A 25291-nucleotide genomic window follows, 5' to 3' on the forward strand; every position below is an offset into this window, starting at 1 on the left:
CAAATCATAATCACTTTCTTCCCTCCTAAGTACTAAGTTTCCACAACAATGCCAACTGTTCCTGGAGACCACCCTGATTATTGATTATACGTCACTGCTTTACCTCATGCCTGCTACTAATTATTGAGCATCATCTTACTCTAACTTTGGCATAATCAAGTCTTCCACAAATATTTCAATTTTTAACTGGTTTCCCATTCCTTTTTAAAATTTTCATAAAATATATTTTACAAATATCTCTAATATAGCTATAGGATCTCTCTATTTTTTTATTTTATTTTTTTTGCTACAGGCTCTCTAAGCTTGGCTACAACTCTATTTTTGATGCTTAAGTTAGTGTGCAAAAAGTTTTTGAACTCCAGAGTTAACAGCAATCTTTCTAAACTCGTGCATATTATATTAATACTCTCTTATTTTCCCTTTAGCACTCTGAGTTGCTCCTCTTGCTCTGCAAGATTTTCCTTATTCTGTAGTACATTTAACCTTTGCCAGCCCCCATAAATAATACTTATTACCCATATCTCCTCTCTATTTTATTTCTAAAATGTTTTAAACACATTTTTCATGTGATCTAACTCACTAGCTATCACTTCTGAAGAAAATTCTCTTTACACTTAAAACATATCCACTACCCATTCTTTAAATTCCTCTGTTTTTAGCAGATTAAGTAGGAAAGTGCCAGTGTCTCAGTTTTACATCATAACCCTGCATATTTAAGTATTCATTGGTGCATGATCTGACAGTTACTGGGTGGGTCTCAAAACATGCAATTAAATACAGATGATCCTCTGACATATAATTTCTATCCAGTCTACCTCTGCTATCCTGAAGATTATGTAAATTCAGTTTTTTCCTACTTCTGAACTGACATCTTCAATACCAAATATTCACGTACACATGTTCAGAAGTCTGCCCTCTTTTGTTAAAGTTTCTCCTCTAGGATTCTTGATGCATCCTCACTACTGCAAATCAGGTTCCAGTCCTCACTCAAATATTCCCTGCTGAAAATGTATTATTTCTCTCCAAATTCTGCTAATCTCCATAACAGTATGTTTATGTGGAAAATAAATAAATGCCGGCACTATCCTCCTCCTATGCCAATAGCCATTTACTCCTACAAATCTACTATTATTGCCATTTCCTCTCTTCTATCACCACTGGAGCTCTTCTCACTAGTATTAACCCACTTTCCTTTGCCCCTGATACTCTGCTGAACATCCATCCTGAAATCCTCTTTGCTAAATTTACATGCTCATTTCTATTGAAAGGCATCTTCTGTTGCACTGCCATTTGCACCTACATTTCTTAATATAATACAGTACTCTGTTTTTTGTCTGTACCTTTGAGGCTTTATACATGTCGTGTTACTGACTAAACAGACATTCTGCAGAAAAGGGATTACACCCACATATTAGACATGAGAATTCCTTGGACTATATGTTTCCAGCTTGTAGCATTCATGTACACACTGTCTGACATGTTGATCTTGTATACAGTTGCTTCTTATCTCTATGTGAACCCTTCTCACATTTTCACAAGAAGTTTGCTTAAATAAAAGCATTCCGTAAACAAAAAAATGTAATACTGTTTTAAATCACCCAACTCCTTTTAATTCCCAGCAAACAAACAAAAACTAAAGTTATCTACTTACTGTAACAATCGATTTGTTGTCTTCTTTTTGTCTGGTTCAACATGTGAGTTGTTGGATCTGCTCATACACGACCTTGACACCTTATACCAAAGCATTGGATCTGAGTACTCTGAATCCTCCCCTACCCACAATTCCCCTCTCCTGCCTGAATTACCTCAGATCAAGTTTGCTGGATGACCAAAACTGGTGATACATTATGTAGGAAAGGATAAGGATGAAAACACATAAACCACTTTGTAGTCAGAGTTACAAAGTGGTAAGACAGGGTCCATAGAAGATCTGTCTGATTCCTTGAAGGAAACGATGACAATATGGCAGGGGGAGGGAAGGATGGGAATGGAACTAGATGAAAAGAAGACAACATGGCTCTATCATTATGGTAAGTACATAATTTTTGTATCCAATGTTGACTTTTTTTCATCTGATTCAACACTTGCGACAGATTCCCAAGCTACCTGACAGGGAGCTGGGTGGTCTCAAGGAAGGACATAATCGAGTATGGCAGAGCCAAAAGATGTGCGAATTCTAGACTGTATATTTCAGTTGTAATGAGATACAAAGGGATGAGCCGAAGACCAAGTTGCTACAGAGAATATCTCACTGATAAGCACTCTTTGCAAATGCCGTTGAAGTAGCCATCACCCTGGTAGAATGAACCTTAGGCTTTGATTGTAAAGGCATACCTCATGAATCATAGACAAATGAAAAGCAGTCAGTGAACCATTTTGATAGGGTTATCTTAGACACTGACTGTCTAAGCTTATTCTTGGAGAAGGATATAAACAACTGATCTGATTTTCTGAAATTCTTGGTACTATTGAGACAGAACCATGTCTTTGTGCATCCAAGGTATGAAGAGTATGTTCTCTCTTGTTGGTAAAATTTGGAAAGAACTGGTAAATCGATCTGCTGGTTCAAGTTACACTCTGAAGCTACTTTAGGAATAAATGAAGGGGATGTTCTCATTTGACAAGGTTTTTGTGGAAAATAAGGAAAGGAGATTTACAGGAGAATGCATGTCATTCTGAGACACGTTTTGCAGATGTAATGGCAACCAGAAAAATAGTTTTCCAGGAAAAACTTTACATCTACAGACGCCACTCGTCTGAAAGGCTTTTGGGTTAGTGATTGGAGTACAATAGTAAAGTCCCAGGAAGGGACTGGATTGTGAACTGGGGGTCTCGATAAAAAGGCTCCTCTAAGGAAGGCTTTGGACACTGAGGGAAAGCATTAGATGTATTGTTAAGCCCTATGTGAATGTCTAAAATAGCTAATTGGACTATAATGGTAGAGTAACTTGAGTTAGCCTTGACTAGTTCTGACAGAAACTCCACAATTTCCGGTAAAGTTGCTGAAAATGGATGTAGTCCTTTAGAAGAGGCACAGATTGAAAAATGCTTTAATTTGCTCTTGTAAGTCTTTCTGGTTGAGCTTATTTGAGAAAATATGATATGGACTACTGAGGAAGAAAGCCTGGCATCTCTGGCAATCATTAGAATTAGAGAAACCATGTGACCAATTTTAGGGTCTTGAGGTCCGATTGAGGTAACCTGGATGGGTGACTGAGGAGATCTTAACTACAAGGGACAGTGATTAGTAGATGGCTGTTGCAGCACCCCCCCCCCCAAAAAAAAATTAGCTAGACAAGTTGTATAATGCACAACAGTGATCATTCTTTCTCCAAAAAGTGATCCAAGAGTAAAAAAAAACTAAAGTAAGGCAGTGTGGGGACTATCTTTAAAAAAAATCTCATTTGTTTTTATTTCACTTACTCGTACGGTCATGAGCCTTTATACCTGTGTTCAGAGTTGATTCCAGCAGATATAATAAAAACATATAACTAAGTAAAGTTCTCATTAACCTTGCAGACTTTACATCATATCTGTGTGCAGAGATGAACATTTTTATACCCTGCCATGATCTGCCCTTAACTGTGAATACTTTTCAGGGAACTTCAAAAAACAAACTAAGGTAAAACCACATATAAATATATCTCAGTTCTTACCAAAGTGGCTTGACTATCACCTCCATCTGTGACTTGTGCTTTTAGTCTGCTCACTTCAGCTTCTGCTGTTTCTTTGGCAGTAAGAGCCTCTTGCAGTCTTCGGCTAAGGATTCCCACTGCATTTTCATAAGCTTTGTGCTTAGATTTCATCTCCTTCTGTGCACTTGTTAAATCGCTACCAAGTTTCTTCATCTTCTGCTTCTGCTCTGTGATGTCTCTAAAATTGTAAGTATATTGTAGTGAGGGAAAATGTTAGTGTGTCATTTATCACTGATCATGTCAGTTAAATGTAATATACCTCCTCAAAACAAGAAAAAGCGTACTTTTAAACCTTAATGTCCTTGAATCAAAACTCTTCAGAAGATTCAACAGTATGTTTCCAAAATTAATGTGTAAATGTCCCATCTTTACAGTTACTTTCCTTGCTGTGCTGACTACACATCTGAAGCAGTTAAAAAAATGCACTAAAGACATATTGTGTCCCACAACCAGCTCAGAGTACTGCAAAAAGCAATATAGATACACTGAGATTATTCCTACAATACCAAAAGCTGCAATTTTGCATAAGGCACAATATTCCACATTTAAAATGATGACAGTGTCCCTACTGTTTGTGATGAGAGTCAAAAAGACCAACTTAACCTCTGATATCATTTACCTCTGACCAACAGTAACGTTGAGGATGAAAAGACAACAAAACTAAAAGAAAATTAATGTCTTCCTGGGTCATGGAGACATGAAAATCTGACTATGGCACCAGTGACATATGTCAAGTAACTAGTCTCGTACTGGTAGGAGCTGTCTGGTGGAGTTGCAATCAAGTGACTGATACCAGCGCAATCATTTCAAGGCACAGGTGAGAGGGACTGCTTATATTACAGGAGACTCTCTGCAGACAACATAATCTCAAGGCAGAACGGCACAGCAGCTGGTACTGAGGAAGTGCACATGAAAGAACAATGTAGGAGGCGTGCAAAATGATCAGTGCCATGCATACTGCATGACTCAACTCAAACTTGTAAAAAGTGAGGAAACAACATACAGTAACCTAAACTTGAAAAGGATGAGAATATAAGATATAAAAAAAACTCAGCAGCCATACAAGACTGCTAACAAGAAGGGGGAGAGTCTGCTGAAATAATTATACATATGATATTTTCCTGGAAAGAGGACCTCCCACCCAATGGCATGAGGTAGGGTGTGAGCAGGAACAAGAATAGATGGATCACTTGGAGTCAGGAGGGCTAGATGATCATGTTGACACGTAGAAAAAAAAAATTCATAAATGATATTTTGCAAAAGTAACTTATACAAGAGTGAAAAAAACTGATGCAGTTTTCTCAAAAAGTACAGTCATGTGAAATATTTCCATAACAGTAGATGTCCTTCTCTTCACTACTGCAGTATTCCTAACAGAAGGGATCTCATGTCAAGGACAGCCTAACATCTGGCCAGTATACCAAAGCTTTTAATATTTACAGGTGCTGTACATCACACTTATGCTCCCTGCACAAGGCGCAGGGCATAAAGGTGATGTACAGATGCACACACTCAGAATTGAAAAAGCCTCAGAAGGAACATAATGTCCTTGGGGACAAAGGGGGACGTGTTCATAGGTATGTACTAGGCTAATGGCCCTGGGGCCTTTACAAACCTAGCCATAGGATTACCCTGGCATAGTGCCACCCGCACTCCTTGTGCATCCACAAGGAGACAAGAGAGAAGAATCCCTGGCCAGGAGGGCAAGAACAAGGTTAGAGCAGAGGGAGCAGGAGGGACAGAGCAAATACTGCAACAATAAAGAGAAGGACATCTAATGTTATGCTAAGATTTTACACAACTGCACTATTGCTGTATTCCTAACAGAAGGGAAGTACAAAAGCTCAACAGGAATACTGGGGGGAGGATGGCACTGAAGTGCCCTCTAGAAACCCATGCAGGATAGCCCTAGCAAAGCCAGTTCTAGCCCTGGAAATAACATCTAACTTACAATGCTTAGTGAAGGTATAGACAGAAGACCAAGTAGCAGCCTCAAGGATGGAAGTGATATCCAGACCCTTGAAATAGGCACCACAGGAAGCAACAGCTCTGGTAGAATGAGCCTTCACAGAAGAGGCAAGACATTTACCATGAAATGAATAAAAATAAATGGCTTTAGAAATCAAGGAAAAAATGATCTGCTTACAAACAGCAAAACCCAAAGACCTGGGGTGAAAGGAAACAAAAAGCTGCTCAGCTTTGCAAATAACTAATCTTTATCCAAATATCTGATCTGTCTGTGCAAATCTGAGGTGTGAAGAACCTTCCCATTGACATTCTGTGGAGAAGGAAAAATGAAGACAAATGAACACACTGATTTAAAGAACAACTCATTGACCATGCTGGGCGGAAAAAAGGATTAGTATGAACAGACACCCTGTTTCTATGGAAAACAGAGAGGAGGAACAGCCATGAGAGCCCGAAGTTCAGATACCCACTTGGCCAAAGTAAGAGCCAAAAGAACAGTCTTCCAAGAACTACATTACAAGGAAGCTGAAACAGCAGGGTCAAAAAGAGCCTCAAGTCAATTTTTCAAGAACAAAACTGAAGTCCCAGGAAGGCGGAATAAGCTTCTTGTGAGGCCTGATATAAAGGATGCATTTAAGAAACTGCTTGACTTCAAATTTAGAGGTCAGAGGAGGAGTCAAAAACAGGCAAGCTGAAATTGCTATTAGGTGAGATTTAAATGAAAAAATATGCCAACCCAGCATGGAGCAGATCACACAAATGAGAGAGAACCAGAGGAAACTCCACGGATATGCAATCCTGATGATGACAGAGGCACTATACAGAAAATCTCTACCATTTGGACAAATATGATCTTCTGATGGTGGACTTCCTGGCCTCCTGCAGTACCTGAAGCACATCCTCAGAATACAGATATCTGAAAGGGATCAAAACCTTATCACCCACAGCATCAGTTGAAGAGCGGACAGGTGAGGATAGATAAAAGACCCTGTGTCTTGTGTGAGAAGGTCTACCCAGTGAGGTAACTTGTGGTGATTGCTCTTGGCCAAGTGAGATAGAAGGGGAAATCAATGCCGTCTGGGCCAAAATGGGAGTCACTAACAAGATTTTGGGATAGTCCAGTTTGATCTTGTGCAAGACTCTCAGAAGCAGGGGAAGGGAAGGTGTACAGAAACATCTCCTTCCAAGGAAAAGGCAAGGCATCTACTTTCCAAGCCAAAGGACTTGGGACTCTGGAACAGAACAGTGGAAGCAGTCTTGTTCAGCGAGGAGGCAAAAAGATCAACCCAAGAAATACCTCGCTGATGGAAAATGTCGAGTAACATCTCTGAGAAGCATCCATTGGCAAGTTTGTGTACTGGACCTGCTCAGTCACCCACTAGATTGAGCTCCAAGGGAATGTAAATAGCCTGAAGAGTCGCTTGATACTGGATAGCTAGATCCCAGACCTGAAGAACTAGTCTACAAAGAAAGCAGGGCCATGCACTCCCTTGCTTGTTGACATGCCACATCATTGTGGTATTATCTATAAAAACTAAGAGGGGCTCGGAATGAAAGAGGGAATGAAAAGCCTGAAGAGCTAGAAGCAGAGCCCTCATCTCCATTATACTGATGTAGTCTGACTTCTGATGAGGCCAGAGACCTTGAACCTTGAGAGAGCTGACGGAAACTCCCCATCCCCTGTCTAAAACATATGTAAATAACTTGAGTCGGTCCTGGAGCCCAGAAAGAAAGCCGCATGTTGAGAGAAAGTTACTGAATCCACCACTGAAGCTCGAGCTTGAGACAGGGAAAGAAGGGAACTGGGAAGTTCAGGATGTGGCAAAGTTGAAGCCACAAATACTTGAGATACCACTATAGCTTTCTCATACAGAGTTTGGTCACAGGAAGCATGGGAATGGTGGAAGCCATAAACACATAGACCCTGAGAAAGTCTTTGGCCATGAATGAATCTAGTGGAAGAGGAGACTTGAAAAAGGCAATAAGAGAGAGGTCCTTGGGGGCAGATAGAGATGCCAGCATGGGGATGGTCTAGATTCTGCAACCAAGGAAAACAATCCTGAGAAGGGGTTAGAGCAAATTTTTTTAAAGTTTATGGTGAACTCTAGACTCTGCAACAGGGAAATAGTGAACTGGAGATCTTGAAGTAGATCCTCGGGGAGGAAGCTTGAATAAGCAGATTGTCCAGATAAGGAAAGACTTGAATCCCTCTCATCCAGCAAAATGAAATGATAGGATTGAGTCATTTGGGGAATACCCTTGGGGCATTAGAAAGGCCAAACAGCAAAGCAGATAATTGAAAATGCAAGGAAGAAACAGGAAACACAAAAAACATCCTGAAAAGGGAATGGATGGGGATATGAAATTAGGCATCCTTCAGATCCAGAGAGACCAGAAAGACTTGGAGAAGAAGAGGAGGAGGAAATAAGATTTGAAGAGACAGCATCTGGAAGGAAGGAATCTTGAGAAAGGTGTTGAGCTGAGAAAGGTCTAGAATTGATCATAAAGTGTCCTTCCTGGAAACAAAAAACATTCTGGGAAAAAAGCCCTCAGGGTACAGCTTGAATGGTGCCCTGCATCAACAGAGATTTAAGCACCTCTAGAAAAATGTTGTTCCTGAGGAGGTTGAGGGATGCCCAAAAGGGGAGGAAGGGATTTACAAACCATGACATACCCCTGGTGGATAATGGACAGAACCCAAAGAGTCTGTTGTGATTCTTAACCCATTTTGAAGGGACTGGGAAACACAGAGGGATAATGGAACATGGCTAAGGGAAAGCAAACTGTCAATGCAACCTAGCTTACCCTGAAAAGTAGGTTTCTTTGAAGGATGGGTCTAAGTAGACTTAGCAGGAAGCCAATGCTTAGAACCCTTTTCCCCTTGGGTGGAGGGCAAGACTACATGTGAACAAAAGCATATTTGGAGGAGTAATTCCTCTGAAACTGGAACAGGGGAAACAAAAATATGTTTCAACTCCTGCAAGGCTTTACCCTTCCTCATCCTGGCAAGACTTAAAGTTCATCAGATGCAGTACCAAAAGGATCAGTTATTATCCAGAGCAGCATCCAGTAGTTTGGCCTTAATATCATCAGGCAAAGCCTGAAGACAAAGCCAAGAGTAATGCCTCATAACAGAACCAAATGCAGCAGCCCTGGAGGAAGCATCAGCTGCATAGTAACTGCATTTAATAGAGTGGCGGGCAACTTGAGAGATGGAACAACAAGAGGGCAGAAGCCTTTCCCTCAAAGTCAGAAAGGTCTGAAATTTCGGAAAAATCTGAGAAAGGAGGACCAAAACATACCTAGTCATGTGAGTTTGGTACTAATGGCCCCAAAAGACAAAGTGGCAGCAGTATAAACCTTTTTGGCCAACCTCTCCATGGCCCTAGTATCCTTGTCTGAAGAAAGCAGCTTAGTAGAGGGAAACAGCTTGGAGGTTTTGTCGGAAGAGACGGACACTACAAAAGGATTCTTGGGAGCTCAAAATCAAGGGCCACAAAAGCTGCTGATAAGGTATCCAGGATGGCAGTCAGAACTGGGGGAGAAGCAGAAGGCTTGGGAGACTCCATCTAAAGGAGCTCAAAGTACCTTTTCCTGAATATCAGGAAGTTGAGAGCAAGCCCAATTAAAGAATTCCATCATACGGGAAATAGTATCACCAAAGGAAAGCTCCTCAAAAGGGGAGTCAGGACTAAAAGAATACTCTTCCTCTGAACCACAGTCCAAGGGGAGAAGGGATTTGAGAAGAGCAGGCTAAAGACTCTTCACCCGAATCCTGATCCTCAGAGGTATCCAGCTCCCTAGGCCTTTTAAGAGGAGTGGAAGACAAGGGAGGTGGGCAGGTACAGATACCCCTTGAAGAGGCTTTACAGCCATTGAGGGGTTACACTGAGTAAAATCCTGTCATTATCGTTGGGGATACTTAACTGCAGGGGAAATATGCTTGATTTTCTGTTTTTTTTTTCTCTCTTCAGGACATCAGCACATAACACCATGTGACAGACCCTTCACAACACCCAAATGTAGTAGGGATGTCCTCCCTCGCTGAGATATGCGGAAACCTCCTTGGCCCCTCAGATATAATCAGTTGAGGTTCCCCTTCAACATCTGGAGCAGATGTCTGTAAAGCCTCAGAGGATGTGTCAGAAGTCAGATCCTTGCTGCTTCCAATGGGGTCGCAGCACAGGAATCTGAAGCAACTGCTGGACAATCCCCTGGGCTTTCTCTAGCCTTGACGGAAAAATCTGGGGGAGGCTGGACAGCAGCTGTATCAGGCCCAAGCTTTTTGACCGCCTTTTTGGCCAATAGTTAACCCCCAGGACAGGAAGACTCCTCCACAGCAACTTCAGCCAACAGCTTAAGAAGACGGTTTTCAAAGTAAATAGACAAGGAGGAGACATGACTATACAGGTTCTTGGGGACAAATGCTTGGCAGACAGAGCACTGCGTATGGTAATGGGAAGCACTCAAACAGAAGAGACACTGGTCGTGACAGCCTTTATGGGGAACCTGCCTCCCACACTGACATTTTTCATTTCTGGATAACATGAAACCAAACACTAAATAAAAAAGAAAAATAAGGATAAACCCCAATGGGACACTTATCTGAAAAATGGCTCAGTAACCAGCACAAATGAAAGGAGTTCAGACCAGTATTCAATGATAGAGCTCGGACTGGTGGGAAAGAAGTTCTGAGTGTGTGCATCCACACGTCACCTTTATGCCTTAAGCCCTGCATGGGGAGTATATGTTAGATGTACTGCACCTGTAAATACTAAAGGCTTTGGTATACTGGCCAGACATTGTGCTATCCTTGGCAGGAGATCCCTTCTGTTAAGAATACTGCAACAGTGCCATGGAAGGACATCATACTATCATCATCAAATGTCAAACCTAAGGACATCTGAAATAAATCAAAGCACCATTTTTTAAGTATACTCCCACAAAAATTCTGCCACAGATAGAGATGTCGCCATCTGACCAGACATCCGCATTCAGGTCTGCCCCCTACTTACTATGGACAACTGTAAAAGGTTTTCTTTTTGTTTTTTTGCATCAGGAGAATCTGTCCATTGATACTCATTTCATAATCCAATTGACATTCACTCCTCCAAAAAGGCGAGCCCCCTTTAAGTTAACTCATTCCATGGTGGAGGTGAGAGATGATCCTGCAGACTGCCCTATTTCCATACCCACTGCAGCCTGCATGCTCCATAACTCCTGCTTTTGAAAGTTGCACGTGTGCTATCATTCACACGTGTAATCTCTCTACTAAGTGTGTCACTGTTAAGCCTCTAAAGGCATGTGGGCTTTTGGCAACGTTCTGGCAACAATCAAATTTGGTTTACTCCACTTTAAGACCTATTGGGTGTCCCAGACAATTCACTTAGTTGATCTAATAGGCATTTACATGGTTTCTGATAGCTAAAAGAATATGGCTAAAAGATTATGGACGGTGCAGTGGTAGTGTTGTTGCCTCACAGCAAGAGGTTCTCCGGTTTGATTCTTGGCTGGGGTGCCTTCTGTGTGGAGTCTGCATGTCCTTCCTGCTTTTGTGTGGGTTTCCTCAGACGTTACAAAAACATGCATCTGGAACATTTTACCCTGGGCCTCCGCAGAAAGTTGGCTTTGTTCGAAGTTGGAATTTCCTTGTTAACAAATGTTAAATAAATAAAATAAAATAAATAAATAAAAGATGTTTTGCATATCATATTAATTCTGGATACTGTTACTTAATTACAAACTCCCAATACAATCCACTCTAGGTCCATAGGTGGACCCTTTAGAGACAGATCTGACAAAGCCATTAGTGAAAGCACAGCAGGAACACCCACAACATTAACTGGTATTATTGGCAAAAATATTTCCTGTGTGTGCTAATACATTTTTACATCTCAGAGAGTGACTGGATTATAATGAAATCTGAGCTTAAAGGGTTAAAGAGAAACATTCTTTGTAAGAGGTGGACCTTATGATGAAGCCATGAACACACCTCTGACACTCTCTCTCTCTCCCTCTCCACCCAGGGAGAACAAGCCTAAGGGTAGGCTGAACCAGAGGGATGCCCCATTTGCATGTATATAAAATTCTATAAAATTCAGTAATCAAATAAAATGAATGCAGTGCTCATCTGCCTCAACACCAATAAAAAAGTTGATACAAAGAAACAGCCTCCTGAAATGTTTTGATTACATTGCTTTTATCTTTTTCAACCTCCTACAGACAGCAGGCACAACTAGACCGGAGGACTCCACCCACAGGGGACAAACGACATTGGACGAACCACAGCAAAGGACCTAAGCATTTGACAGCCTGACACCAACTGCATCTCCCCTCAAGATCTCCACCCTAAAGCAAAGACCATAGGGAACACACAACAAGTAGAAACTCACAGAGAAGGGGATCCAGACCATTGAGGGTTTGATACCAACTACAGCTATCCTAACGGTGGGTGTAGTTCCTTTGTCTTTTACTTAATGTGTCTTGCCCCTGTACTCCCAGACAATGAGAATGCCAACCATCAGGTACAGCCTACAATTGGGAAGCACCATTCTAGTTTTGCTATTACTTTGCTGCATGGATTATATATGCCCTAACTGCCTTACATCACATGCGCTGTTCTACTTTATTTATTTTGAAAGGATATAGTTACCTTCAATCTGTGACACAAGCATAAATGAGGTACCTGAATAAAATACTTTATACCATGCATGCCTTTCATCAACAAGTAAAGACCGACTTATGGCACATTCAATTGTAATATGTAACTGTATGCCTGCTCTGATGGTCTGCTACTGAATGAATAAATTTATTTGGTATTCGAGTCCTAGCCATTTCTTAAGTTTCCTGTTTTAAAGTATCCTCTTCTAATGGCAAACAATGTGAAGATACAACAGTTTAAAGGCATTATGGCATTCAGTTTCATAAATACATGAATTTCTCACCAACTGATCATTCTGTTACTGAGATTAATAAAAATGCTTGTTGCTGTTTGCTGTGCAAAAACAGTCTACCTAGTATTACACTACACCAGACCATTTGCTGGAAATATGCTTCATCTCTTACTAGATTGGAGTGCTGTACTTAAGAGTAATAACATGGGAATGGAGGAGTCTAAAGGATACTTACATTGGTCACTGAAGCCTGACAACTTCTCATTGCTGCCAGACTTCTTGAGGTGAACTGGATGAATCTGACCAATAAACCTCAAGCAGTAAGATTAAAAGAAGTTTAAGAAACCTTGCACTTTGGAAGTTCTAACTAGTTAATTACTAGATTACTCTGCTTTCCTTGAAGGAGATTAAGATCTTCAGATCATTTCTCCCTGGAGATTCCTAGGACTAAGCATGGCTATTGATATACAGCTTTCACCATCTTTCCTTTCCAATTTTGAAAAATTTGTGCTGATGGAGTAACTGTTGCTACTTTTTAATCTAGACGAAACTGTCTCCTTTGACAAAGGGATATCTGCATCAGTCTTAAGCTGTTTTAGTTTTTATAGCACATACCTATTTCTTCACCACTTAATGCTCTGAAATCAACTGCAAGTTTATTAGTGTTTTTCAATGTGCATTTTCCTTCTTTGCCTATGTCTACAGACAATCAAGCCATTCATCAGCCAACCCCCACTTGTTCTCTGAACCTGTGTGTATATATATATATATATATATATATATATATATATATATATATATATATATATATACACATATATATATATATATATATATATTTTTTTGTTTTGTTTTTTGGTTTTTTTATGCTTCTGTTGACCAGGTTGGTCCTACTAAGTCTATGGGCCATTTCTCAAAGGAGACCTGATTTAACATTCTTACTGACTAGGAGAAATGCCCCTGCTCTCTCTCCTTTTTTGCCACTACTCTTTTCAATAAATGTTGTGGGATCTTTTATATGCACTTGAGTTACTATCAGCTAAGGCAGATAAGACTTCATTTTAAGATGTCATCCTTTGGTGGTACACTCTAGAATGCAGCCCCCCCCTTAAACTGTACTACAGCATCAGCATTTGAAAATAAATCCAAGTATCAAGTTTGAGGAATACAGCCCACTGTTTGTTGATTTTCCAGCATCAAAGGCAAGTGTGCTACCTGTTAAGACACTGACACTACTTCCCAGTGAGGTACAGAGATAGCCAGCAGAGGCCATCATATGATCAGCCTCAGAGGTGGTTTGTGCCTTTGCTGGCATCCTAACAATGACAGCATATTTAATATGGACCCTAACCTCTGCCCTGTAAGGTATTTGCCCTTTCCCTACACATGCACTTTCCCATGTATCCATTAAGTAGTCTGCTGCATTTACAACTTCATGATTCAATGGCCTGCCCTGGGCTGCCCCTTGTTTTAAGGATTGTGGAATTGGATGTCGTTGTTTACTTCACCTTCCCCGAGGATAGACATACCCATCCTCCCCACCCCAGCTCCAACAAATGCCTGAGTTGCTGATCAAACTTTTGTTGCCTGGGACAGTCAGCACTTCACAAATGAGAACTGATAATTTGTTAATACCATGCACTTAGATCAACATTACTTTTGATGTTCCTTCTTTCTTGAGTCTTGCCACCCCTCCACCCCAGTCACAACTGTAAAACAGATCAAGTTTTTACCTAGTTATTAAAATGTAAAACATATTACATGCATCAAGTGTCTTGTGAAAGTCAAAAGTTACAGACCATTTGGGGAACTTATTATAGGAGTTTTCTGGCTTATCTTGTTGCATTTGATTAACAAGTTGTAAAACACTCAAGCAAAAATGTATAACTTATTTCTAAGTGACACATAATGAAACATCACAACACAGAGGTGAAGGCATTTGAAGCCTTTCCTATTTTGCTAAACTCACCAATTACAGCCAAATCACAATGTAAAGTGTAAATGAAAAGACTTCTTAGGAAATGCATGGGTACACTACTATATTCACTTGGACAAACTTCAGAAGTAAGATATTATTTTGACTTGCATTTCAATATGGAATGAACCCTACTACTTGAATAAAGACAAGTAATACAAATGCTCTGAAAACTAATCAAAAGCCTTTCATTTTGACAAGGGCAAAATGAATTCCACTGGTAGCTATGATAAACTACATCCATGTGCATCTCTCAACCTATAAACATTAACTATCAAAGCAATGGCATTTCAAAGAAAAGAATCATAGCAAAAAGCCAGAAAAAGGATCCCTTTCTTACATTTACATTAGCCAATGTTTGTTGCACAACAAATAACTAAAAACGATGCAGATTTTTGCAAATGCTTCTTTAATCCATGTGACCACAAACAGTAATCACTTTATTTAGAAAGGTAGTAATGTGACATGGTATAGGATAAATTTAAAGGAAGAAAAAAAATTGAAGAACCATGTCTAAAACACAGCAGTTAATAAGCAAGTCCCCACTATACACAGTGGTTTCTTTCTCATCTACTACTGTCTATGGTTTACTCACGTTTTTGCCTCCAGCTGTAGTTTGCTTATTTGTTTCTTGAACTCCTCATTCTCTTCTGTAAGTGACTTGAGCTGTTCTTTGTCAAACTGTAAGCTCTAAGAAAAGGGGAAAGGAAATAAATGATGTGTACAATAAATGTAAAAACTGCACAATCAGCAACCTCAAAGTAACAAAACATTTTACAGGTCAGGTAAGGTCTACTAAAAGGAGCAACAAAACCATTGAACACGAACAAAATTTTCCACTGTCTGAACATAATTTACCTCCTCACTTGTATACCATTTTTTATCAATGTCAAAACTTTTGCAAGTCTATAACTGAGGAAATTCTCCTATCAAATGTACCCCCAGAGTTACCTCCCAGCCAGAGGTACAAACTAGCTGTAATTGTGTCTGTTGACATCTTCCAATCTGCCACCCCCAGAAGCTCTTCTCAAAAAAAAAAAAAAACATGTTTGCACTCCCACGCTAGCCCACTGCAACTAATCATGCTTTCTTGAAATACCAAGCGAGAGCTAGATTGCTTTGTTTACAAGTAATACATTTCTGTCCAAGAAAAATCCTTTCTGGCTCCTCAAAGCAGTTACTATTCTGAATTTTAAAATCATCTTCATTCTGACAAGGACATTACCATGCCTCCCTATAACACACATTACCTTTTTATGTTTGCTTATAAACCATAATAAACAAAGCATCACCACCTACAGGGCTCCATCATTCTTTGAAAAAGCTGATCTGCATGTTCTAATTTTGTTTTACTGATCTGTGCACACCTAGACATGAGTGACTTTATGACACTATGACGCAGAATGGTAAAGCTTGCCTTAATTACAAAGATAAATAATACATTTTTTATGATTTATCATTAAAACTTTCAATTAATTTGAATCAAGCTCTTTGTTTATCTGTTGATATGAAATTCATAATCATGCAAAGTACACTGAAGGCAATTTAAATCTGCAAAGCTCAGCAAGCTGTGTAGCCAGCCTCAATGGAGATCTTCTTCTCCAAGTCTCTACTAAAGTTCTCCATGGTTTGACAATCGACTATGCAGTGTGATAGTACAGTATACCATATTACTATCTGTTTTTTCTTTAGTGAACGTGGACACAAAAATGACAAGCCTCAGCTATCTCACTCACCTCATCTACCAAGTTCCCCATCCATTCCAAGAACAGTTAAACAACTTTTGCCTTCTTTCAGAGAAGTCACAGAAATCTTAATCACATTTCAACTCATCTGTCAACATCTTTTCACAGTCATAGTTCCCTACATCTCATTATGCTGTTCTAACACACCACCAAATAACCCCTTTCCTGTCTCCCCTCTACCTCACTGTCATGAATGTCACCCTATTCTTAAGATCCAGCCTGCTTGAAGTACTGCCTCAGATGTTTTATGTTTCTACTCAATTATTTTTCCTGCATTACCGCAATAGTATCTGTCCTCAAGCAATATTATACCAAATGTTTCTACATCCATTTCATTAATCTATCCTTAAATTAGTCTTCCAAACATAAATTTCCATTCATCACACAGATTCACACAGGTCCTTAGCATCCCGTTACTCCATGCAATGTCAAACCATGCAGATTAGCATGGACAATACTAAACATCTCACTTCCAGCCTTGCTATTCCATAATCATACACAGTATCTGTAGTCGGATCAAAAGGTATGGACTTACCACAGCAATGGCTTTAGATGATCCAGGTTTAAACTCGTCAACCTCCTGGACTTAGCTATAGGTACACATCAGCTCTGCACTAGCTCCTATTATCCTCCCATAAAGTTCTGTGCTGCCCAAACTTACAGATTTATGAGTACTTGGTCCTGCAGCCAAGCACTTAACTAAGTCTACACACCTATAAATCTCTTCTCCAAGCTTTGCTTAAGTTGGGGAAAGCAGAAGGGTGAGTGGGTTGGTTGTAAAGGAGGGACTTGGATCATCTAGATCTAGCATTATGGTAAGTACCTACATTTAATATCCCAGATGATCCAGTGTTTCATTTTCAACTTCTAGGCCCAAGTCTGAAGCATAACCTCTTAAGTGGGGAACAAAATCTCACACAACATTTTTGCTTTGAAGGAAGACTATTCCCTGGACACCTTATGCAATTATTGCAAAAGTACAGAGAAGCCCATACTACAGCCAGAAAAACATGGCCATACAAGAAGCACTCTCACTTGCAGAATGAGCCTTTAGATGCAGTTGCCTGGTCATACTTGAAATAACAGCATTTGATACAATCTGTACGCCACTTTGCCAGAATCAGTTTGGAGACTGTCTGCACAAACATGTTTTGTGCAAATGAAATAAAAAGCTGACTAAGTCTTCAAAACTTTTTGGTTTGATGCAAGTACACTCTTACCTAACTGCGTAACATTTAGACATTGCAAGAGCTATTCCCCTTTATTGGACTAATTTGGAAGAAGGACACTGACATGCCACTGCACCCACACTTTTAGCATACATGATTGGTTAGTATGAAGTGCTACCCTTTCCTTATGAGGATCAGGTAAGGAAAATCAGTCTGAAAAGTCTGAAGCTCAGACATTCATCTAGCGGACGTAGCTGCCACTAAAAAGAGGGTCTTCCAGGAGAAGTACTTTAGATCTGATGATGCAGCTATTTCAAAGAGAAGTTAATTTTTGAAGCACAAAATTTAAGCTCTATGGAGGCAATGGACTCTACTGATAACCTAGTAAAGTATCTCAAAGGAAAGTTTTAACACTTTGACAAGCCACTGAGCTGTGGATGAAATTTGATGCAGCTGAAAGTAGGACTCTGACTGTAAGGAAAAAATGAACCTTAAATCAAATATTTGAGACAGACAATTTGGAAAGTACAGTGGTATAAGAACTTGCACAACAGTAGATGTCCCACTGATCACTTTTGTACTACTACAAACTGGTGGGTTACCTTGCCAAACAACCTTGACATCCGGCTGAGGTACCAAAGCCAAAACCTCCCATAGAGCCATATATCCAACATATGACACAAGATCTCGGGCATAAGGGTACATACGTGGACATAGTATAAATTCTCAGACCATCTCCAAGCTACTAAAGCGAGCAGAAGCCTGAGAAGAAAAGAGAAGGTCAAGCTAAGTGGGGAAACGCAAGCAGGATAAGTTTCCCCCTTGCTCCAGGAGGTAAAAAAATGTTAAAGACAAGTTGAGGGAAGGCAGGGTAGGAAGGAATATTGTAACAATGATCACTAAACATCTACTGTTATGGTAAGTTAAGGTATCACTGTGGGGACCACTGGTACTGAATGCATGGCTGATGCCAAAGACACAAAAAAGATGTAAAACAGCTGCATTGAAGATGGACTGAATTAATGAATCTTTTACTGTAGGAGGCAACTACAGTTGCAGGCTACTTGTTTTCTATGCAATTAGCACTGAAAATGGGGCCAGTGAGGGAAAATTCAAAATAAGCCTGTGTAAGAAGGAAACTATGCCTACCATGGAAGTAGAGGATGATCGGGTTATGACCACAGTTACTTGGGCCTGCAATTAGATCTCCATCATCTAATAGTAATCAATGACCATCATAATACTATGATGAGAGAACATTGAATAAATGTATCTAGAAATGGGATGCCTGCAGGACGTTAGCTTGATAAACTGTACGTCTGATGGAAGAGGCAAGCTCCACCATCTGGATATTTGGAGAGTTTGACAGTGCACATCATCATCAACATCATCAGAAACTGACTCAAACTAAGAGTCAAAATGAGACAGAAATAAGTGCAGAACATACTCTTGCCAATGGAGGATTCCTGTGTTCTTTTCTCTCCAATGTCTTTTGGCAGAATGAGACTGGAACAGGAAAAAGAAAGGCCATTTACAAATGCAGCATTATCCTTTCATCTTTGGAACTCTGCAGAAGGTAAAATGGATAGGACTGCCTTTCCCAGGGCAAGCCTTGTCCAACAGTTCTTCTAATATTAATTTACTGCAGTATTCCATCAGGACCCACTTCCCAAATCTTATACAACTGCTATATTCTGCTACCAAGTATTGAGTTCCCTAAACAAGTCACACATACATTAATGAGATTTCGGGGAAGAACATTATGACACCAGATTTAACTGACCAAACTTTACAGGAAAACTCCACCTTAGAACTGAAATGTGTTTTTTATTGTATCTTTGTTTTCCAAGTTATTGTAATGCCTCAAAATCTTCCCAAGTGTTTCTTTCACAATTTGAATGCATTTCCCACAAAATGGCAGCTGATGAGGCCTGCCTTGGTAACATGATCTTGTTTTCTTGCTTTCATTCTTTCTTCCAAGAATAGATTTCAAGTCCTCTTTATGCAAGTCATGCTAGATATAAGGAAGTGGTGGTGTTTTAGAATGGCAGGAGTGTGAAAGCACTGCCATCTAACTTACCTTCTGTAACAGAGCTACTTCTATGTTTCCCTGACTACACCTCATTTATGTTACTGCCAGAGCTTGTTCTGTGCTATAAATAGCTGTTAGCTACATCCAGCAAAAGAAAGTAGGTAAATAGCAGGCTTTTTGTTAAAGGATTCTTTTGTAGTTCTAAAAGAATTGACAAAACTTCACCCACTCAACCTTAGATATGAAAACCCTCACTGCATTAAATGATCCTTGCCATATCATGTACAGGTGACAAGTACTACTGAAAAGGACATCAAAGTAAGTCTGTGTACTACTTCCCAGTGCCTTCAGTGGGAAGCTTTTTCTTCTTCTCCATGAATGATAAAGAATTAAAACAGGCTTTACTAGTTCCTTAATTATTTGTCATGTTCACCCCCTTTTTCTATTTTGTACTTATTTATACTTTGGTAACCAGAAAAGTAAACTTGTCCAAGAAGACTTTTCAGCCACAACCTGGGCTACACTGGCAAAGATAACAAGTAATAAATGCACTTTGCAATACAAAAAAAATACTGCCATAAAGACATTGACAAAAACTGCATGTACAACAAACAGCTAATGTGTGACAGTAAGTAAAACATTTACTAGAATGTATACATTAATAATGCTTAACTGTACTATGTTAACTTTATTATAAATAAATTGTATACACCCATATTGTACAGCTCACAGCATTGTAAGATGCTACTGTTCTCTAAATGACTAGGAATCAGCAAGTAAATGTTTTATGGCTTCACACAAGAAAAGGGTGGGGGGATAATTATATTTGCATCACTTTTGTTGTCCTAAGACAGTATGAAAACATACTAAACCTACAAAATTTGGGAACTGAACAGCCATTATAGTTCAGCCTAAACTAGGATGGTAAAGATTTGGGACATGCAGAAAGTAGGAAAAAAGGAGGTTTATTAGGATGACAATTATATAATACACACACATATATATTATATACATACATTATATATATATATATATATAGGTGTGTGTGTGTGTATATATACATACAGACACATACATATCTATACACATACAGATGCACACATATTTGCGAGTGTTTTTTATTTATATATATATATACACACACAGATAAATATATATATATATATATATACACACACACACACACACACACACACACACACACACACACGTACACATATATACACGCACATATATACCACAGATTTAGTTCTAACATATTAAGATTATTAGATCATAGAACTAATTTACCAATGTTCGTTAAGCCCATGTTTATATAATGCTCCCAAACTGATAAATCACAATCATTCTTTTTGATCTAAAATGTTATGTTTAGAAATATCAGACAAGCATTCTCCCTTAACTATATACACACACGTACACATATATACATGCACACATATACCACAGATTTAATTCTAACATATTAAGTTTATTAGATCACAGAAACAATTTACTAATGTTCGTTAAGCCCATGTTTATATAATGCTCCCAAACTGATAAATCACAATCTTTTTTTTTGTTATCTAAAATGTTATGTTTTGAAATATCAGACAAGCCTTCTCCCTTAACTATGACACCTGCAAAAATGAACTGTGCAGCCATATGTTTCTGAAGTACCTTTATATAAAGCACTCCTTGTTTGTCTATAATTAATATTGCAAATATGAACAGCTATTTTTTTTTAAGTAAGCAAAATAAGAGAGAAAGCACCATGACTAGAGCAGGTTCCAAAGCAAATACAACGTTTTAATGTAAAAGTAAGCGCTTTCACGCCCCAAAGGACGCTTCTTCAGACTTCAATGAATTGAAGTCTGAAGAAGCATCCTTTGGGGCACGAGAGCACTTACTTTTACATTAAAACGTTGTATTTGTTGTGAAACCTGCTCTAGTTGTGGTGCTTTCTCTCTTAATTTGCTTACTTGATTGATTTGGGATCTTTTTGGGAGAAGCTCCACACACTAGTCATCGTGTATTTTTGGATATTTTTCTTTAAAGCCTTGATGTTTGACCAACATAAAATGCACCACATTGGCATACTGCCATGTATATTACTCATCCAGTACTGCATGTAATCAGATATCTAATGTCAAAAATTTTTGACCTATTAATGGAAGTGAATGATTTTGTTCTTGAAATCCTTTTACAATAAATATAATTCCCACAAAATGTGCTGCCCCTTAACAAATCATCCTGTTAGATCCACTATTACCTCTCTTTTTGTAACCAGAAAGGTGTTCACCTATGGTTTTACCTTTTCAATAACCACACACACGCACATATATATGTATACTATATTATACACACACACACACATATATATATATATATATACACACTATATTTTATATATATATATATATATATATATATATATATACACACACACACACTATATTTTATATATATATATATATATATATATATATATATATATATATATATATATATATATATATATATATATACACACAATACTATATTTTATTTATATATATATATATATATATATATATATATATATATATATATATACATACACACACACACACACACACACACACACACACACACACACACACAGTCCTGATGGGTGAATTAACATTCACAATTCTGCACTGCTCTGGGCTACTTTTCATAAGGTGACATGGTCTTTATCTGGCAACATTTGAAAGTAATATGCTACAGAACAGATCACATTCAAAGGCTTTGGGGGTACACATTTGGAACAAAGGTATCAAGTTTGACCAGCACTGCAAACAGACCTGAAGCTCCATCTCCAGTTCATTCCGCTCATCCTGTATTGTTTGAAGTTGTGCATCCATGTCAGTCAGCTGTTGGCGAACATGAGAAACTTCCTTCTGCAACCTTGCCTGTTCCATCTCCATTGATTTCTTCTCCCCGTGGACACTCAAAAGCTCCTGCTTTAGCGCCCTCAATTCACTGTCAAGTCTCTTTTTGGTTGCTTTCAGCTCACTGATTAGTTGATCCTTTGAGCTAGCATCTCGACGATAAGCCTCTACCATGACCTGCAACACAAAAAATAAATATGTCAGTCTGAGCTATCAATGGCAAAGCCATGCTTACAGTATGAGAAATAAATGTGAAAGGGTGAAAGAGGGCAGTCATATGATCAGCTCACTGATTCAACAGTCAGAATTCAGGCTGTGAAGTCAGTATTCAGTAATGGGGGATCAAGCCATCATACAGTCATTTAAAAATAGAAAGCTCAAATATTCCATAGCTGTCTATTTATACAGCTAAGTAACTAAATTAATTGGCCCAAAAAAATTTATTCGGCAACGATTCCTGCCAAATAGTGCATCAAACATAGAAGTCAACTCCAACAGGATTTTAATGAGTGCTTCGTGGGTGGGAACACACACACTTCTCAACCTCTTAGTGCAGGAAATCTAAACAAAGCCTAAAATAATTGGGGGGGGGGGGGTAACAACAAAATAGGGACAGAATTTTATCTTATAAACTTAGATTTGTGTTAACATGCATTTTCTGAATGACATTAAGACAAACTCAAACATATGTCATTATTTAGAGAGTTCAATCTTCAGTGATTTGCCAGAAAAACACACATTTTATGAGGAACAGACTATATATACATATATGGACAGTTGAGAAGTATGGGAACATTGCATTTAGGGTGCCTCAGATGAGTCAGGTGCTGTAATCCTACTTTCAGCTGCTCCGTTCAATTTACTACAGGTCACCACTGATTGGCTGATCACAATCTGCTATAAATGTTTACATTACACTGAAAAGACTTACTATACCATGTGCTGTTTTCTCCCTATTTGAAAAAAATTGCTATAACCATTTTTGTTGTTTTCTTTTTTTAATACATGTATAGCTCTATATCAGCATACCAGTAAGACTTCTTATGGCTGTGCTTTTGTACCATTCAAAGACAATGCATGGTCATAATCAAAGGTTTTTGAAAAACATCTTAAAATTCAGCACAAGCATACAAGTTGTACCGTTAGTTACTTGCATTTACAGCTCATTTGTGTTAGCTCTACCCTTGCATGTTAACTACACACTTATTACTTCTCTAAATATAAACAATGTAGCCACTGGACAATTTTGCCTAGACTCCTTAAAAAGGAAGTTAACTACTTCCACTGCTGCAGAAAGATGAAACCCTGACTACAGCCCATGCAACCAGAGCTTGATTTGTAGCTGGAAGTGCTTGCTGGGGCTGTTGTGGGAGATGAAAGAAGTGATGCGTTTTTGCCAGTTCTCTTCTTTTATGGTGGGAAGGTGTGTGAGTGCATATTCCTGTGGTTGACCTCCCAGTGGAGGCTGGGGCCCTGAACACCGAAAGGAATATTTTACTTATTATACATTTAATAGCATTTATCAGTGAAGTTCAACTTGGCTTGACAGGCCCCTTTTCAATGGAGGCCTGGAGAGAAAAGATCCAGTTAAATCTTACAAGATAATGCCTTGATCAAAAGAGCAGATGTTAACGATCACATACAAGATACAAAAATGAGTGTATTAAAAAAAAAAGAACTGAAGATATAGATCCTGGAAATCATTTTATTCCACAGTTATGTTTCAGTTTTGCAGTAGCAATGATAATGTTAAGAAAGTCCATTAGGTTAAATCGACAAGTGCTCTAGAACATGAAGAGCATCACTACAAGATAGATTTGTTTGGTAAGATTTTCTAGGTGAGGCAACTATTGTGTCTTCTAGTGAAAGGTCAGAGGCTTATATTATGCAAGCAGACCAAAAGGGCACTACAGATAAAGCTGTAGCAACATTTAGCCAGGAGAAAAGAGTCAGGAGCATAGTTTGCCATCCAAGAGATGGGTCCTAAGGTGTGCTTTGAAGTACTTTGGATTTGTAATTGGTCTTTGGTCTTCTGGGAGAGTATTCCAAAATCTGGATGCATACAAGGAATAAATGACCTCACAGTGTTTATTGCTTGGTGTTCGGATTTTAGAGAGATGTGTGTCCTCAGAAGAGATCTGGATGGGGAGTGCCACAGTATTACTGTCTTCAGTGCTGGGCATATGTTTGGGTGATGAAGTATACTGTTGGTCAGTTTAAGCTGATTGATTTTTGATATCTGAGGAATTCTAACCAGTTTAGTTGGTTGAATGCTAGGAGATGGTGGGTTTTACTTGTAAGGTGGGTTGCAAATTTTTTTATTATAACATTGTTCCAGTTTTATTAATAGGGAGGAGCTGACATTTGTTTGTAGAGGACTGGCAGAGGAGACAGATGGCAATAGATGCAAGAGGGCAGTGGTCTTCCTAGACTGCAAAGTGACTTAGGGAGAGGTTTTAAAGAGGAGTCCTAGTTCTGTGTATTTTGGATGTGTAAGTTGAGTTTTAGATCATTACAGTAACAACAAATAATTTAGTATGTGTGCTATGTGTGATAACCTACGGTCTAGTATTTTGTGCGGATGACATAGTAAAGGTGTTTTTGCGATCAGAGTACTGTTTTGGGATGAAAATCTAAATTTTTGTTTTGTCTGGGTTCAGAAGATTAGATTGGTTCAAAAATGATTTGATGGAGGAATATGACTGTTGTGAAATAGCTTGCAGTGGGGGTAAATTTGGAGCTGAGCAGATGAACACTGAAACAGGGAGCTTTGCCCCACTGCAGCATGAAGGTTGTTTATAAAAATGTTGGAGAAGAAGATTTAACCCTGAATGACACCAATGACTATGGGCATATAGGATGCATGTTTGCCATGTGAGACACTGTGTCCTACTTAAGAAATGTTTTTAAACCATCTTAGGGT

General features: G+C 39.0%; 1 protein-coding gene across 2 annotated transcripts in view; it reads right to left on the reverse strand.

Moving 5' to 3' along the window:
- Nucleotides 1-25291, reverse strand: part of GOLGA3 (golgin A3) — a 1508539-nt gene that overhangs the window by 465563 nt on the left and 1017685 nt on the right. For both annotated transcript variants that reach the window (XM_044068715.1, XM_044068714.1), the window contains exons 13-15: nt 22282-22545; nt 15127-15221; nt 3657-3873 (exon numbers count right to left, since the gene is read on the reverse strand). In XM_044068715.1, the coding sequence (XP_043924650.1) occupies nt 3657-3873; nt 15127-15221; nt 22282-22545 (576 nt within the window). The remainder of the gene's footprint in view (nt 1-3656; nt 3874-15126; nt 15222-22281; nt 22546-25291) is intronic.

Source organism: Protopterus annectens, chromosome 4.part0, assembly GCF_019279795.1.
Source record: "Protopterus annectens isolate FY-2018-M chromosome 4.part0, PAN1.0, whole genome shotgun sequence".
NCBI lineage: Eukaryota > Metazoa > Chordata > Ceratodontiformes > Protopteridae > Protopterus > Protopterus annectens.